Below are 14090 nucleotides of genomic sequence, written 5' to 3'. Positions count from 1 at the left end.
ATAAATAAATAAATCTAATATTAATCTTGTATTCTATTAATCTTTGTATAATATAATTTTTTTTGTATTATATTATGTTTGTAAAGCTGCTTTGAGACAATGTCCATTTGAATTGAATTGAATTGAATAGTGCCAACTACAAAGCAATTCACAAGGTTACATTAATTATAATACCACCATCATTTTTGCTTCCATATGAATGTAAAATAAATTAGCAATAATTACTCAGCTTAATTACACTAATTCACATGACTTTCAATACTGAGTATTAATATCTTATTTTACATTATTTAATCAGATAAGGACATTTTGAATTAGATTAGTATGCTCTGTATTTCAGGTTAAAAAACACACTGGCTTTGCAAATTCTACTTCGAGATGATGATAAGAGTTTATGCTATCTACAGGCCCTGGCATTCAGGTGGCTCCATGGTAATAAATAAAATGCAGAAATGATGAAAGCAATCATAAAATGTGGTAGTGTACCATAAATAAAATAATATCAGTGTATTTCCTTCTTCCTGATTAGGCTTTTAAAGACTTATCACCTGCACTTTGGTACCCATTAATAAGACCTAAGTATAAATGAGCTTGAACATGTTCAAAATTCTTCAGAGGATTCTCTTGGAATGTAACAGGTAAATATCTTACTAAATTAACAATTATTAGTTACATGATTTAGATTTCTAATTCGCATGTGGAAATGGCTATAATCAGAAATGGCTATTAGTAATGACTATTACTGGTTAAAGATATGCTACGAGCAACTAAAACTGGGTAAACATTTATCAATTGGCTTATCTTAATTTTTACTAAAGAAAAGGAAAAGAAAAGGCTGATGGATATTGATGTTAATTTTATCCTTATCTTTAGCTTTACTTATTTTGTATTTTAATACCTTATTAATATTGTGTTTATTTATAAATTAATAATTATGTTTATAGGTGGATTTTAAAAACAGTCTGAATTGGTTCTGCACCACCATGTTCAAATTAACCCTAATAGCAGGTATAACTATGACTTCTAAATATATTTCATAAATATTCATAAAACATTTTTCAACAAGATATCTGGTCATGCCATATTTTACTCATGTTAATGTGTTACATTTCTTCTTCTTCCTTCCTTTTTTTTTTTTTTTTTTTTACAGGACTCCTGCTTTCTCTTCATCTTGGTAATTATCTCTATGTATGTTTATGGTCCTATGTATGCATATGGTTGCAATTTTAAATTTCAAATGAAGGCGTGGAATTGGTGCTTAATACTAACAGCTTAGTTCAAACTAACACCTCTATTTATTTTTTGAAGTTGTGTAGGAACAGACACAGATTTTTGGCATGAACAGTTCTATGTATTATATATAAGGCATATGTCATACAACATCAAAATATGTGGAAATAATGAATCAGCCTCTTTGTGTGGAATCAAGCCATCACCTTTAAATCCCTAATTTGCATGTAACATTTATACAACACACTCAAATGTATGCTCCTCTAATTAATACATGTGACACATACTAATATATAAGGTGTCAGCCAGCCCAGAAAAGGAAAGCATTTGGCAGGCTAACCAGACATAAGGAAAGGCTTCCAAAACTTTCATTCAAGCTGGAGCTGCTTTTGTCTGAGGTTGATGTAATTAAAAAAGATAATTATGGATGTGTGCTCTGTTTTTTATAAAGCAAACCATGCAAATTCCATTCAAAGTTAATTTTTAAATAAGTTAGGTCATTCTATATTAATGAAAGTATGAAATATACACAAGCCAGGTTTCCACCCTCGACAACTAAACAAATTGTTATTTCATATAATAATATACTAAAAGCAATAAACACTATTTAACGGGTTGAAAAATACTTGAATCACTGTACTTCAATACATAAGTAGTACTGGTGTTTGCATTTGTAAGATTTTTACTGTGCCCAATTATCGAATCTGAATGTACACTTTCTATAGTAAATTTAGTAAAATGTATGTGATATACTTTTGTAAGAGATATACTTTTTGTTTTTTTATATATTTTTATTTTGCCCCTTTCTAAAGCTCATTTCCTATATATTAATGTGATGTTCCTTAATGTTCCTGCAAAATCAACATTATTTACTTATTAATTATAATATTGCTATACTTACTGTACTTGTGGTTGTTCTTAGATACTATTTGATATAGTTTTTGATTATCTAACTGCAAATCAAGTCTTTTCAGTTTGGTAAAGCGTACATTAAATTTACACACAAGACTTTTACTGAAAATAACTCTTCCTCTCACAGCCTATGCTACAAAGCTGGTGTGCTACTTTAGTAACTGGTCCCAGTACAGGCCTGGCAATGGCCGTTTCACTTCTGAGAATGTTGATCCCTTCCTCTGCACACATGTCATCTATACACTGGTAACCATCAACCAAGACAATCAGCTTACTACTACAGAATGGAATGATGAGGACATGTACAAGAAACTGAACAGCCTGAAAAAGGTGTAAGTAATCGTAATTGCAGTTAATCAGATTGTATGCTTTATGTAAAACAGAACAATGCCATGCAACAAAACTGATGTTACATACTATGGTAAGGACATAAATGTATGGTAATAAATTATAAATAATAAATTAATAAATTTACTTATTATTTATTTATTTACAGAAACCCTTCTTTGAAAACACTGGTGTCAGTTGGAGGCTTGTACAATGTCATCAACCCGTAAGTATCCCTAGTGAAATGACAATGACAATTTTACACCCTTGCTGTAATTATGTAACTGAACTATCTATCTAATTTTAAAAAACTAACTGCTGGTGTTCCCATGTTGAGCAAGAGAAATGTATTCATTTTATTGTAGGGTGATTAAGTTCAAGTTCTGACAGTGTCACAACTGTCCATTTCTGGGCCTGTGCTTAGGGATGTGAGGGGTGGCACAATCTCTTTCCCCTGTCAATCATAGCAAAATTAGCCAATTATGTATGAAGAAGAGGATCACATTCCTCAGAGTGTTTTGCTGCTCTGTGACACAAGACAAAGCATGAGTAGGAGGTTGTCTGGCTTCTTGTGTCTCAGAGGAAGCATGTGTTTGCTATCACCCTCCTTGTTTGCTAACTGTTCTATGAGAGTAAACTGCTGGCTGGTCGGGGGGAATAGGCAGATTAAGAAATTGGGGAGAAATTTTGACATGAATTTTGAGCATTAACATTCTTAAACAAATGGAATTGTATTTACTTGGACAGGCATGATAATTTACTAAGCCGAGATCATCTGTTTTTTTTTTTACAGCTATATTAATATGGTATCCACTCCAGAAAATCGTAAGAGCTTCATCCGTTCTGCTCTGCTATTTCTCCGGAAACATGATTTTGACGGCCTAGATCTGGCCTGGGAGTTTCCTGGACAGAATGGAAGTCCTCCTGAGGACAAGCAAAGGTTTGCTGCACTGATGAAGGTGAGCAGACTATATATATAGAGTTGAATGAATACTGATAGATGGCTTGAAATATACAGTATATGAAATCATCAGTTTCATGTGTGCAAATTATTTAATGTCATTGGTATTTTTTAACGTTCGATTTTGCAGGAGCTGAAGCAAGCCATTAAACAGGAAGCCATAGACACCAGGAACACACAGCTTCTGCTTTCAGTCAAAGCAGGAGCCCTTATACCCACCATTAATGCAGCTTATGAAGTCCCTGAAATAACAAGGTATTCCAGAGATACCTGAGACCTCTTCAGTGGCTTAGGCAAACATAAGTTGGTTATTATAAAAGGTCAGTAATTATATTTTTGTTGTTGCAGTGAAGTAGACTTTCTCAATATCATGACTTATGACTATCATGGTTCATGGGAGAAGGTAACTGGTCACAACAGTCCTCTTTTCAAGAGTTCTCTAGATCAAGGAACCCATGCTCAACACAATATTGTAAGAGACAAACCTTATGATTTAAATATGATCAGCTTAAAATATGACTTACTGTTTTGGGTCTGAATTCTCTCTTCACTTTGTTCAGAATGCTACAGTGTCTTACTGGATGAGCAAAGGGGCTCCAGCTGAAAAGCTGCTTCTTGGTTTCCCCACTTATGGGCGCACTTTCCACCTTACAACCTCCTTAACAGGACTTGGTGCACCAACCAATGGCCCAGCTGATGCTGGGCCTTACACGCGTGATCCTGGCTACTGGTCTTATTATGAGGTGATTAAATATTATTTGAGCTATTATTAGGTTCTTTATTTAAGCCTAACTAAATTTAAATTTAATGAAATTTAAAATTCAATGGTGAAAAATCTAAAAGAATAATGAGGAAATTATTTTTATTTTATATTTATATTTTTGTTATAATTTGATCCATAGGTCTGTAATTTTGTACCATCGGCAAAAGTCGGATGGATCGATGAGCAAAGTGTTCCATATGCCACTCAGGGAACAGCTTGGGTGGGCTATGACAACCAAGAAAGCTTTGCTGCCAAGGTAAATAAGGTTATTTACAGAAGTAATTTACACAAACATCCTATGCATATTGTATCGAAACAAGGGAAAAAACCCCTTTAAAGGCAGGTCAGACTTGTGAGTATATAAGGTTGAACAAAGAATGGCTTTGCTGAAGATCTACTTGCAAAAACACACTTTCAGTGCCCGAGACACACTTTTGTGCATGCATGTAGGGATTCAGTCAAAACACAATACATCAAATTTCATAAAAATGATCATTCCACACACAAATTGTCCCTTTTTGACCTTTAATAATTTTTTATCAATATATTAGGCCACAACTACACAAATGTTTATGTGTCATATACTATGTTTTTTTTTTAAAAAAAATCATTTTAGATTCAGTGGCTCACATCCATGAACCTAGGAGGGGCATCAGTATGGACCCTTGACCTGGATGATTTTGGAGGATATTTTTGCTCAGAGGGAGACTACCCTCTTGTTAACCACCTACGCAACTCACTGGGTAAATAAATGCTAGCTCAATATGCAGATTTGATAGCTACTTATATGTTCTTAATTTATGACATAAAATAGTAAAATTCAATTTGAAGAGATGTTTTTGCCATTCTAAATCTGTTACATGACAATGTAAAACTCTTATAGGTTTCCCTCCCAAGCCAACCACCACTCGTCCCCCAACCACTACCCCAGACCCTATTGCCTCCTTTTGCTCTGGAAAACCTGATGGTCTATACCCAAACCCTGCTGATGCTAGCACCTATTTCCAGTGCTTTCGTGGAAACACCTACTTGCACCGGTGCCAACCAGGCCTGGTCTATGTTGATGCCTGCAAATGCTGCAACTGGCCATAAGAATCTAGAAGATATATGTCAAAATATTCAATAAAGTCAAAACTGTTTTTCTCCATACTATAGTTTGCCTGACTTTCAGTTTATGCTGTACGTTCAATGAAATTATTAACATTGTTGACTATCACTTATTGCTGTTAAAATGAGAACTTTCTTTGGGCAGTCAAAAATAAAAACTTACATTTATTTTCATGTTTTTTCATGTTTCTGGTTTAAAGTCTAAGTGATAGAGACAAAATGATCCTAGTTCAATGGGATTTGTTAAATTTCACAAGTGTGTTATATATTTTATCATATAAAAGATCAAAGAAAGAATTAAACAAATGTATATATAGCTGCTCACAGCATAAAAAAATCACTTAAAAATGTCTACTGACATAAGGAAACAAATCTCAGAAAGGAAAATGGCATATGCAGATGTATCCATCTACATGAAAGTTACTGGTGCTAAAATTAACATTAGCATAATTTTCTCTGATACAAATTAGGAAGCTATAATAATGTAATCCAAAATGTTCCAGCCAGGATTGACTTTCTTGAGCCTGAGCTTTGCTCTTAGGTCAAGAACATATGAATTTAATTTTTACTATTCGAAGGTCCCTCCTACCTGCAAAATCACCCACGTTAGGTCCTGCCAGTCATAGTAATGTTAAGCACTGGCATAGCTCCTGTTTAATCAGCTCTGTGTAAAATGAAAGAAGTGCTCATTTAATGTGTCCACCATCTCCTACCTTAACAATATCAAAGGCCCTTAACAAAATGCCATTAATCAGGAAAAGATTATGGCTGCCACAGTATGGTCCACTCCCACGAGTGTCAAGGGGCTTCAAATATTTATGTTTTACCAGTTTCTACTTAACGTTCATGCAGAACTTTAATATCATTTTACTTGACTCTTAAAAAGTGGCCAATGAATCCTTTTCAAAAACTCAAAACCTCATTCGCCATCAGTCCTATTTTAAAGCACCCAGGCCATTCAAAGACATTTAAATTCAATTTCAATTGCAAATTTTATTTGTCACATACATAATCATACATATTATGAGATGGACTGAAATTCTAAAATTCACTTAATTCATTTTCATGGTGGAAATGGATCTGGAGTGGGAATGGTTTTGTCCTAAAGGTTTGGAGATATACATAAACTCCACCCCATTGGTTTTCAATGTAGGATATTGAGGAGAAGGCCCTCAAAGGTGTTATAATCTAAAAGCTCAATGCAAGATAAATCGTCACATAAGCTCTTCCATAGGGATCCAGAGCAGGTTTCTTCGAATAACCTTTGGTATGCATGACCAGATGTTATTAGTGATGAAGGGGAGGAGAGTAACATCCTCACCAGAGCTCCAGTCAGAGTTTGATAGGTTGGCCTCCTCTATAAACACATAATTTTATAACATGCCATTCTCTGCAAAGATAACCAACAATACATTTATTGATGTGAACTTATCAATAATCTTCCTAATAAATCTAATAGGATAAGGATCTAAATAAAATATAAAAACTGCTTAGTACAAAAATAGGTTTTATTTCTGGTACTAGATTATGTCAGGGTGATTGTACAAACCTCATACAGTATAATGTTGCATACTCATGACTCATATTATACAAATGCCCCACTCTTGATTCTTCAAAGTGCATGATAATATCTGATGAAGATATTATGCAATATCAATTATCTTATGAGCTCCAGTTATTACTACTGAACGTGTGGTACAATTGCTGGTGCGATAACAATTCCTTCAAGATAGCAATTCTACTGTTAGATGTTAAGAGAACAAAAAAAATTAGGGAAAAAAGGGGCATCTTCAGACTGAGTAATGAATTACAGATTTTCCCTTTAATGTTTTTGGCCAAAAAGCATCCCATAAAATTATACCTCTCTTACTTGGAAGGATGCCTGTCTTTGAATCTACATCTACATCTGATAGTGTTCATTCATGGTACTCTCTAACTAATCATACAAACTCTGTTAACTGTTCTTAGTGATCTATTTAACAGTCTGATCATCCATTATTAAATGTTTACACAAAACAATGATTCAGAAGTTTATGGCTCTTCATAATCTGTGTCTATAGTAGACCACTTTTATTTTCAGACTTATGCCAAGCTGTTTCATATCTGTCATGTGCACACACTCTCTACAGGTAAAACACTTAAATTGAACAATGTCACAGCAGATCTAAACAAGTAGCTTTCATTGGTTGACCAACCGTTACTCATCCTTAGTGCTGAGCCAATCATGGGGATGAGCAGGATTGGGAGGAGCCCTCTCTTTAAAGCAAGCTTGATGGCGAAGGTGAAGGCACAGGCTCCCACACACAAACACACTGCTTACTGACTTAGTGCTCTGTTTGTGTTTGCATTTGTATGCTTTGCTACACTGTTGTGCTGAGTGCATGTTCTTTGCTTTGCACTATTGTGTTAACCGTCTCTGCTGCGCTGTTCTGCTAGGCTATGCCCTGGTGTACTGTCTGTCCCACTGCTACACTTTGATGTCTCATCATGTGGTGTGCTTTGGGAAGATAAACTGGTAAGCAGGTGTGTAGGAAATCCTCTGTATAGACACACTAGATATGTGGGTTTGTGCCGCCCGTTGTATTTTTGTAGAGCTAGTGCTATCTTGGCTTATAAACATGTTTTTTTTGGTTTTTTTTGGTGGTTTCTAGTTCTTTTCACGGGGAACACCTCATTCATTGTTTGTAAAACAGCTTTAACAAATTGAATGACAAAATATCATCTTTGTGAATTGTATATTTAGTAATTCCCTGTTCTGGACTCTCACTTCTGGGTTGGCGGAACTGTTCCTGTTCCTACTCTGACTGCTTTTGTCTGTGCCTGTTCCTGGTCCCTGATTCTGCCTGCTCTATGATACTTCTGCGTGATTTGATCCTTTCTGTTTTTTTAGTTGCTGTTTCCTGGTTGCCCTGTACTGCTCTGTTTTTGGTTTTGGATTTTTGGACTGTTTATCACCCTGATTCCTGCCTGCACTATATTGCTCTGCTTGCCTGTTATTGGATTACTGGACTGTTTATGACTTTGGATTCTGCCTGCTCTTCATTGCCCTGTTTGCCGGTTTTTGGATTACTGAACTGTTCCTGACGTTGTTTGATACATGCCCTGCATTGCCCTGTTTGCCTGTGTTTTGGATTATTGGACTGTCTGCAGTATTGAACTGTGCCTTCCTTGTTTTAAGCCAGCTCACATTAAAGACTAAATTTGAAATCTGGGTCTGTGTCTTGCATTTGGGTCATTGCCTGCCATTCCTGACAGAACAAGTCTAGTTAATTGGTGACAATCCTGAGCCCTGGCCAAGGACAGTAGGCAAGCAGGCTAAACTGACTCTGTTCTAGATGCTTTGAGTCTTATGGTTCCACTACATAGCCAATGTGTCTGTTCCCTGAACTAAACAAAATATAGAAATACTCTGAAAATTTGTTTTAGTAACCTAATTAACATAAAATTATATCACACTGAATGCATAACCTACATCTTTGATCTGAGACTAGAAATGTTAAACATTAGATCTTTTACTTATACTAGATCTTATACTAATTAGAAGTAATAGTCCTAATAATAATAATAATAATAATAATAATAATAATAATAATAATAATAATAATAATAATAATAATTAACAAATACATAGGGGGCACGGTGGCTTAGTGGTTAGCACGTTTGCCTCACACCTCCAGGGTTGTGGGGTTCGATTCCCGCCTCCGCCTTGTGTGTGTGGAGTTTGCATGTTCTCCCCGTGCCTCGGGGGTTTCCTCCAGGTACTCCGGTTTCCTACCCCGGTCCAAAGACATGCATGGTAGGTTGATTGGCATCTCTGGAAAATTGTCCCTAGTGTGTGATTGCGTGAGTGAATGAGAGTGTGTGTGCCCTGCGATGGGTTGGCACTCCATCCAGGGTGTATCCTGCCTTGATGCCCAATGATGCCTGAGATAGGCACAGGCTCCCCGTGACCCGAGGTAGTTTGGATAAGCGGTAGAAAATGAGTGAGAGAGTGAGAGAACAAATACATATAAAGCAATGCATGAAGCCAGGGCTATCAGGTGTCATGCATTGAGAGTGACAATGCAAAAGTGTCCCACCACACATTGTATTTCTCATGCAGAAAAACTGACTATCATATATTTAATATGTCGCAGCGCCAAAATGTATCTGTCCACACCACTCTCTCTATGGAACCGGGAAGGAATAATTGTGTCTCCCGTGGAGTTCTTAGTCGAGCCTGACACTTATCAGCCAATCAAAAAAAAGAGGCTACACAATAGCCAATCAGAAAATAGCACTTTGTATCTGATTTAATGCAACAACCAATGAAAAAAAAATATATATTCATTAGAGAGGGTATTTTTGATGGTCGGTTTGAACAAAACCTCAACACGAAACAGCTTGCCTCTGGACGGGACATTGTCCTCAATCATGACCCTAAACATGGCTGGGCTTGAGCTGAACTGTTTTAAATGGGAGCCAACATTACAAATGATAAAGGAGTCCAAAAAGGCAACAAACACTTACAATAAACAACAACAGTCATAATCTCCAATTGCCATTCAGTCATAATTGCCAAAATTTATTTGCTGAAAGTATCTCTCTCTCTCTCTCTCTCTCTCACACACACACACACACACACGCACACACACACACAAACACACACAAGTTAATAAAAGGAAATTAAACAAATAATTGTATAATTTTCCATGTTCGAGATATCCTTGCCTGTCTTCAAAACTTGAGAGCCCTGTGAAGCTCCTTGCATCCTTTACCTAGAGAAGGCTAAAGCTCTTAACCGGTTCTGAAGCAGGTGAAAACCTGGCCAGAAGTCACCTCTGCTCTTCAGGACTGCATTGAGTGCACTGACTGGAACATCTTCAGGGAGGCTGCAAGCAACGGCGACTCCATCAGCTTGGAGGAGTACACGGCATCAGTGACCAGCTACATCAGCAAGTGCATTGATGACGTGACCGTCTCAAAGACCATCACCACACGCTCCAACCAAAAGCCATGGAAGACTGCTAAAGTGCATGTGCTGCTGAAGACTAGAGAGCCTTCAGAACAGGGGACAGGGTGGCCCTAAGAACAGCAATGGCCAAACTGTCCTGATCAGAGAAGCAAAGTGCGCACATGCCCAGACAATCAACAGCACCTTCAGGACAGTGGAGACACCCGGTGCATGTGGCAGGGCATATAGGTGATCACAAACTACAAGACAGCCTCACCTGCCTGTGATAGTGATGCCTCCCTTCCAGATGCGCTGAATGACTTCTTCGCTCGATTTGAGGTGCAAAACAACGTAACGGTAAAGAAAGACCATCCCTCCCTCCAACAACCAGGTACTCTGTCTATCCATGGCCCTATGCAGAGTTAACCCACGGAAGGCTGCTGGACCAGACAACATTCCTGGCAGGGGGCTCAGGGAATGCGCAGAACAGCTAGCGGATGTCTTCACTGAAATCTTCACCATTTCCCTAAGCAGCGGAAACCAACCATTGTCCCCATTCAAAAGAAGTCTACAGTGTCCTGCCTCAATGACTATCGTCCCATCGCACTCACACCCATCATTATGAAGTGCTTCGAGAAGCTGGATGGCTCCATATGGGCAACCTAAATATCCATGAAATTACTGTGGATAGAACCACTTGAAATATTTGGCCTGCAATTGCTTCAAATATTTTTGCTAAGATGGCTTAGGACTGCAAATGCTATGATGTAATGAAATAACTGAATTCATATTTTATTCATATTCAAAATGTTCATATTCAAATGTTGCTCTAAAGCTCACATGTTCCTAGATACACTAGCACTTTTTGACTATTTCACTAATTGACTCTTTAGAAAACAAATATCTTAAAATAATCAAATTTCATACTTGTACTCATTACCATCCACATAATCTGAACAGTTCTGATAAATAGAAATGTTTCTCTTTTTCAGGATTTCATCAATGATTGACAAGATACTTTTGAAATTCCCTAATTTTGCACAGATCAGTGTTCTTCTTTGTCTATTTTCCTATGGGGAGAATGTTGTCTTCCCTAAGCTGCTGACATATTTGAGAATGTTGCCTCACTTCTCTGAAGTGCATTTTGAGATGCTTTTCTCCTGTTTCTAAAACCAACTGTGTTGAAATCTGTGTTAAAACACTTGTAATCAAATTCTAAGCATGCTGAATAATTTTCCATCCATCCATATACATTTGCTTTCTGCTAAATATTGTTACTGGAGAATTAAGACACTCATTTGAATTTACAGCAATTAGCAGACACCCATTATTTCAGTTTATACAACTGAGCAATTAAGGGTTATGGGTCTTGTTCAGGGCCCAGCAGTGGCAACTTGGTGGACCTGAAATTTGAACTCCTGACCTTTTGATAGGTAGGCCAACACCTTAACCATTAGGCTATCACATCCCTCCCCAACCCACCTATTCTGTCTACAAATATAAACCATCTTCTTCTTCAAGACCTCCTGTTTCTAGCACTAGCACATGGGGCTCCATAACAAACGTTTACCTATGACCATATTTATCAATAAAGATTTGAAGATTTTAGTAAATATATTTGGTGCAGTACTATGCAGTTTAAACTGTTAAAAGAGAACATGTGTCAAGCTTACCAATGTACAAATGACAAGGCTATCATGAATAGATGAATACTATTGAATAGGAACAGTGTAGTGACCAAAATCAAATCATTCTATACTTTAACATTCTTAACAGTATCAAGTATTTAACAGAATGTGAAGGTTTCTGTACTCTTGGGATCATCTGAACCAGCATCATGAGCTTTAGCATTAAAATACTTGTTTGAGGACAATTATTACTTTAAGTAAAAACTATTTAGAAAGCAGACTTAAAAGTACATTTTATTCTAAAATAATTACATGGATATGAAATTCACAATGTTTCTTTTTTCTTAAAAAAAGAAACATTATTTTATTTGTACACTTTTATCAAAATATCTTTAAGACAATGAAGAATCTATATTCAATCTAAAACGTACAAACCTTCAATATATCTAGGAATCACACAGTAGACTGTAAACACATTAGATAAGTGGATAAATAATTTTTAAGATAAAAACAAATCACAATAATTACATTCTTTCCTTACATTGGATAAAATAACTAATGTAAAAGAAGATAAACAGAACAAAAATATATAATAAAATAAAATAAAATAACAATGTTCATAATATATACTCCCCTTAAATGAAGCTCATGTGCATTCTAACTGTACCTTATCCCTTCTCTGAGAGTTCTTTCCAGTATAGAAAAAGATACTGGAACAAAAATTTCAAATGGATTCACAGATTAGCGTATCTGATCAATACTGTGTCATGAATGACTGGCAGACCATGTGGTGTGATAAGGTTTCCTTTGAGATAGCAAATATCTAGGAGCATTAAGATATTGAAAGCTCATGTTAGATATTAATGTAGTTAAAGTGTTCAGGGCAAAGGATGAATCAGTATATTATCTTATATGCAAATTCAGTGTCTGAACGACTACTATACGGTTACTGTCTGTGTACTTACTTACTGTCCCACAATTTCCGTGTGTCTGTAATGGTTTCTCTCAGGTTCACTGATTGCTCCCAGCTTCCAAAGAGTCTCCTGATTTATGGTAGCCAATCAACAGCCAGTGTTGATCCACCATGACCATGACCAGGATATGTCAGTTACTAAAGATGCCGGAATGAATGCATGAATGAAACACATAATTCATAACTGGATATAGAAAAGCCAATTAGTCAAAAGTTTACTAACATAATTCCACCCAGAGTTTGAATGATCTGAAACGCAATTGCAAAAATAAATGTGAGAAAGTCATGGGTTGGAATTGTTGGTATGGTATTGGTACCTAATGAAAACAAAAACTCTACTTGCACTATCTAGTTGCAGCCTTACTAAACCAACTCAGTGCTGTTGGCTTTGACAAGCAGGCAAACTTTGCTACCAAAAATAGAAAAGACTTATTGTGCTAAGAGAGAAGAAAAAAGTTATTTGTTATTATAATTCTTTTAAATTAGATTTAACTTTGTTGTCATTGGACATTGGTACAAGGCAAGGAAATGCAGTTAGCATCTAACCAGAAGTGTAAAGCAGTAGGGAAGTATAGACATACACTACCAATCACACACTGTGAATTTTCATGTTTTATTTTCAGGAAACAACATAATATCATTACAATCAATGTATATGCATTTATACTAACAATAATATACAGAAAATAAAAACAAAAAAATTACATATTTTGCCTGCTTCTTCAAAATATCCACCTCTTGAAGCTATAACTGTTGAATAAATTCCTAGGTATTCTATCAAGTAGGGGTTCTAAATATTGTCAAAGAAGCCTTTTGACCTTGTGAGAGCAACCTATGAGAGTGATCTGCACTCTCAGAAAGGGTTCCTGGGTAGCTACATGCCCCATCATGTAAGTTCTTGAAGTCTCCTCTAAAGTGTCAAAGTTGACACTGACATAATATTGGTTGCATTAAGGTGTGCTGTGATTTATTGTGAACTTATCTTTCTTTTACATAGGCTGGAGACTCTTATAAACTTATCCTCTGATTTTGTTGTTGAAAGTCTTCCAGTTCTTTTTCAGACAACATTATTCCTGTTTTTGAATGCCTCTTAATGGTGTATGCTACAGTATTCACTTGTATTTTGAGTTTTTGGACATTTTTTCAGGAAATCCCTTCATCCTTCAATGTAACAACAGAGTGCCTATTCTCTCTTGTTCACATTTGCCTCACATGGTTGCCAAGATTCTGCTGGATAGCAAAGCCAGTCAACTGTG

General features: G+C 36.3%; 1 protein-coding gene and 1 long non-coding RNA gene across 3 annotated transcripts; both read left to right on the top strand.

Moving 5' to 3' along the window:
* The first annotated feature begins 566 nt into the window (after positions 1 to 566).
* chia.1 (chitinase, acidic.1) lies at positions 567 to 5468 on the top strand. The gene is made up of 12 exons (XM_060858231.1): positions 567 to 638; positions 945 to 1008; positions 1151 to 1174; positions 2270 to 2474; positions 2639 to 2695; positions 3263 to 3428; positions 3561 to 3685; positions 3779 to 3902; positions 3991 to 4173; positions 4333 to 4449; positions 4810 to 4936; positions 5077 to 5468. The coding sequence occupies exons 2-12, from the start codon at positions 984 to 986 to the stop codon at positions 5283 to 5285; spliced, it is 1362 nt and encodes a 453-aa protein (XP_060714214.1). The 5' UTR covers positions 567 to 638; positions 945 to 983; the 3' UTR covers positions 5286 to 5468.
* Positions 5469 to 7580: 2112 nt separating this feature from the next.
* Positions 7581 to 8507, top strand: LOC132838233 (uncharacterized). Of its 2 annotated transcripts, none has more exons than XR_009647613.1 (2): positions 7581 to 7815; positions 8044 to 8507. It is a non-coding gene; the product is annotated as an uncharacterized LOC132838233 (long non-coding RNA). The 2 variants fall into 2 exon arrangements; XR_009647614.1 differs by having other exon boundaries at positions 7581 to 7823.
* Positions 8508 to 14090: the final 5583 nt, after the last annotated feature.

The sequence above is a fragment of the Tachysurus vachellii genome, chromosome 22, assembly GCF_030014155.1.
Source record: "Tachysurus vachellii isolate PV-2020 chromosome 22, HZAU_Pvac_v1, whole genome shotgun sequence".
NCBI classification, from domain to species: Eukaryota; Metazoa; Chordata; class Actinopteri; order Siluriformes; family Bagridae; genus Tachysurus; species Tachysurus vachellii.
The sequence above is the reverse complement of the archived record's forward strand: the minus strand, read 5'-3'. Positions and strand labels throughout refer to the sequence as shown.

Coding starts and splice junctions, on each gene's coding strand:
- chia.1 (XM_060858231.1), top strand. CDS start 984: ATGTTCAAATTAACCCTAATAGCAG. Junction 2,696..3,262: donor TTGTACAATGTCATCAACCC/GTAAGTATCCCT, acceptor TTTTTTTTACAG/CTATATTAATATGGTATCCA. Junction 4,174..4,332: donor GCTACTGGTCTTATTATGAG/GTGATTAAATAT, acceptor TTTGATCCATAG/GTCTGTAATTTTGTACCATC.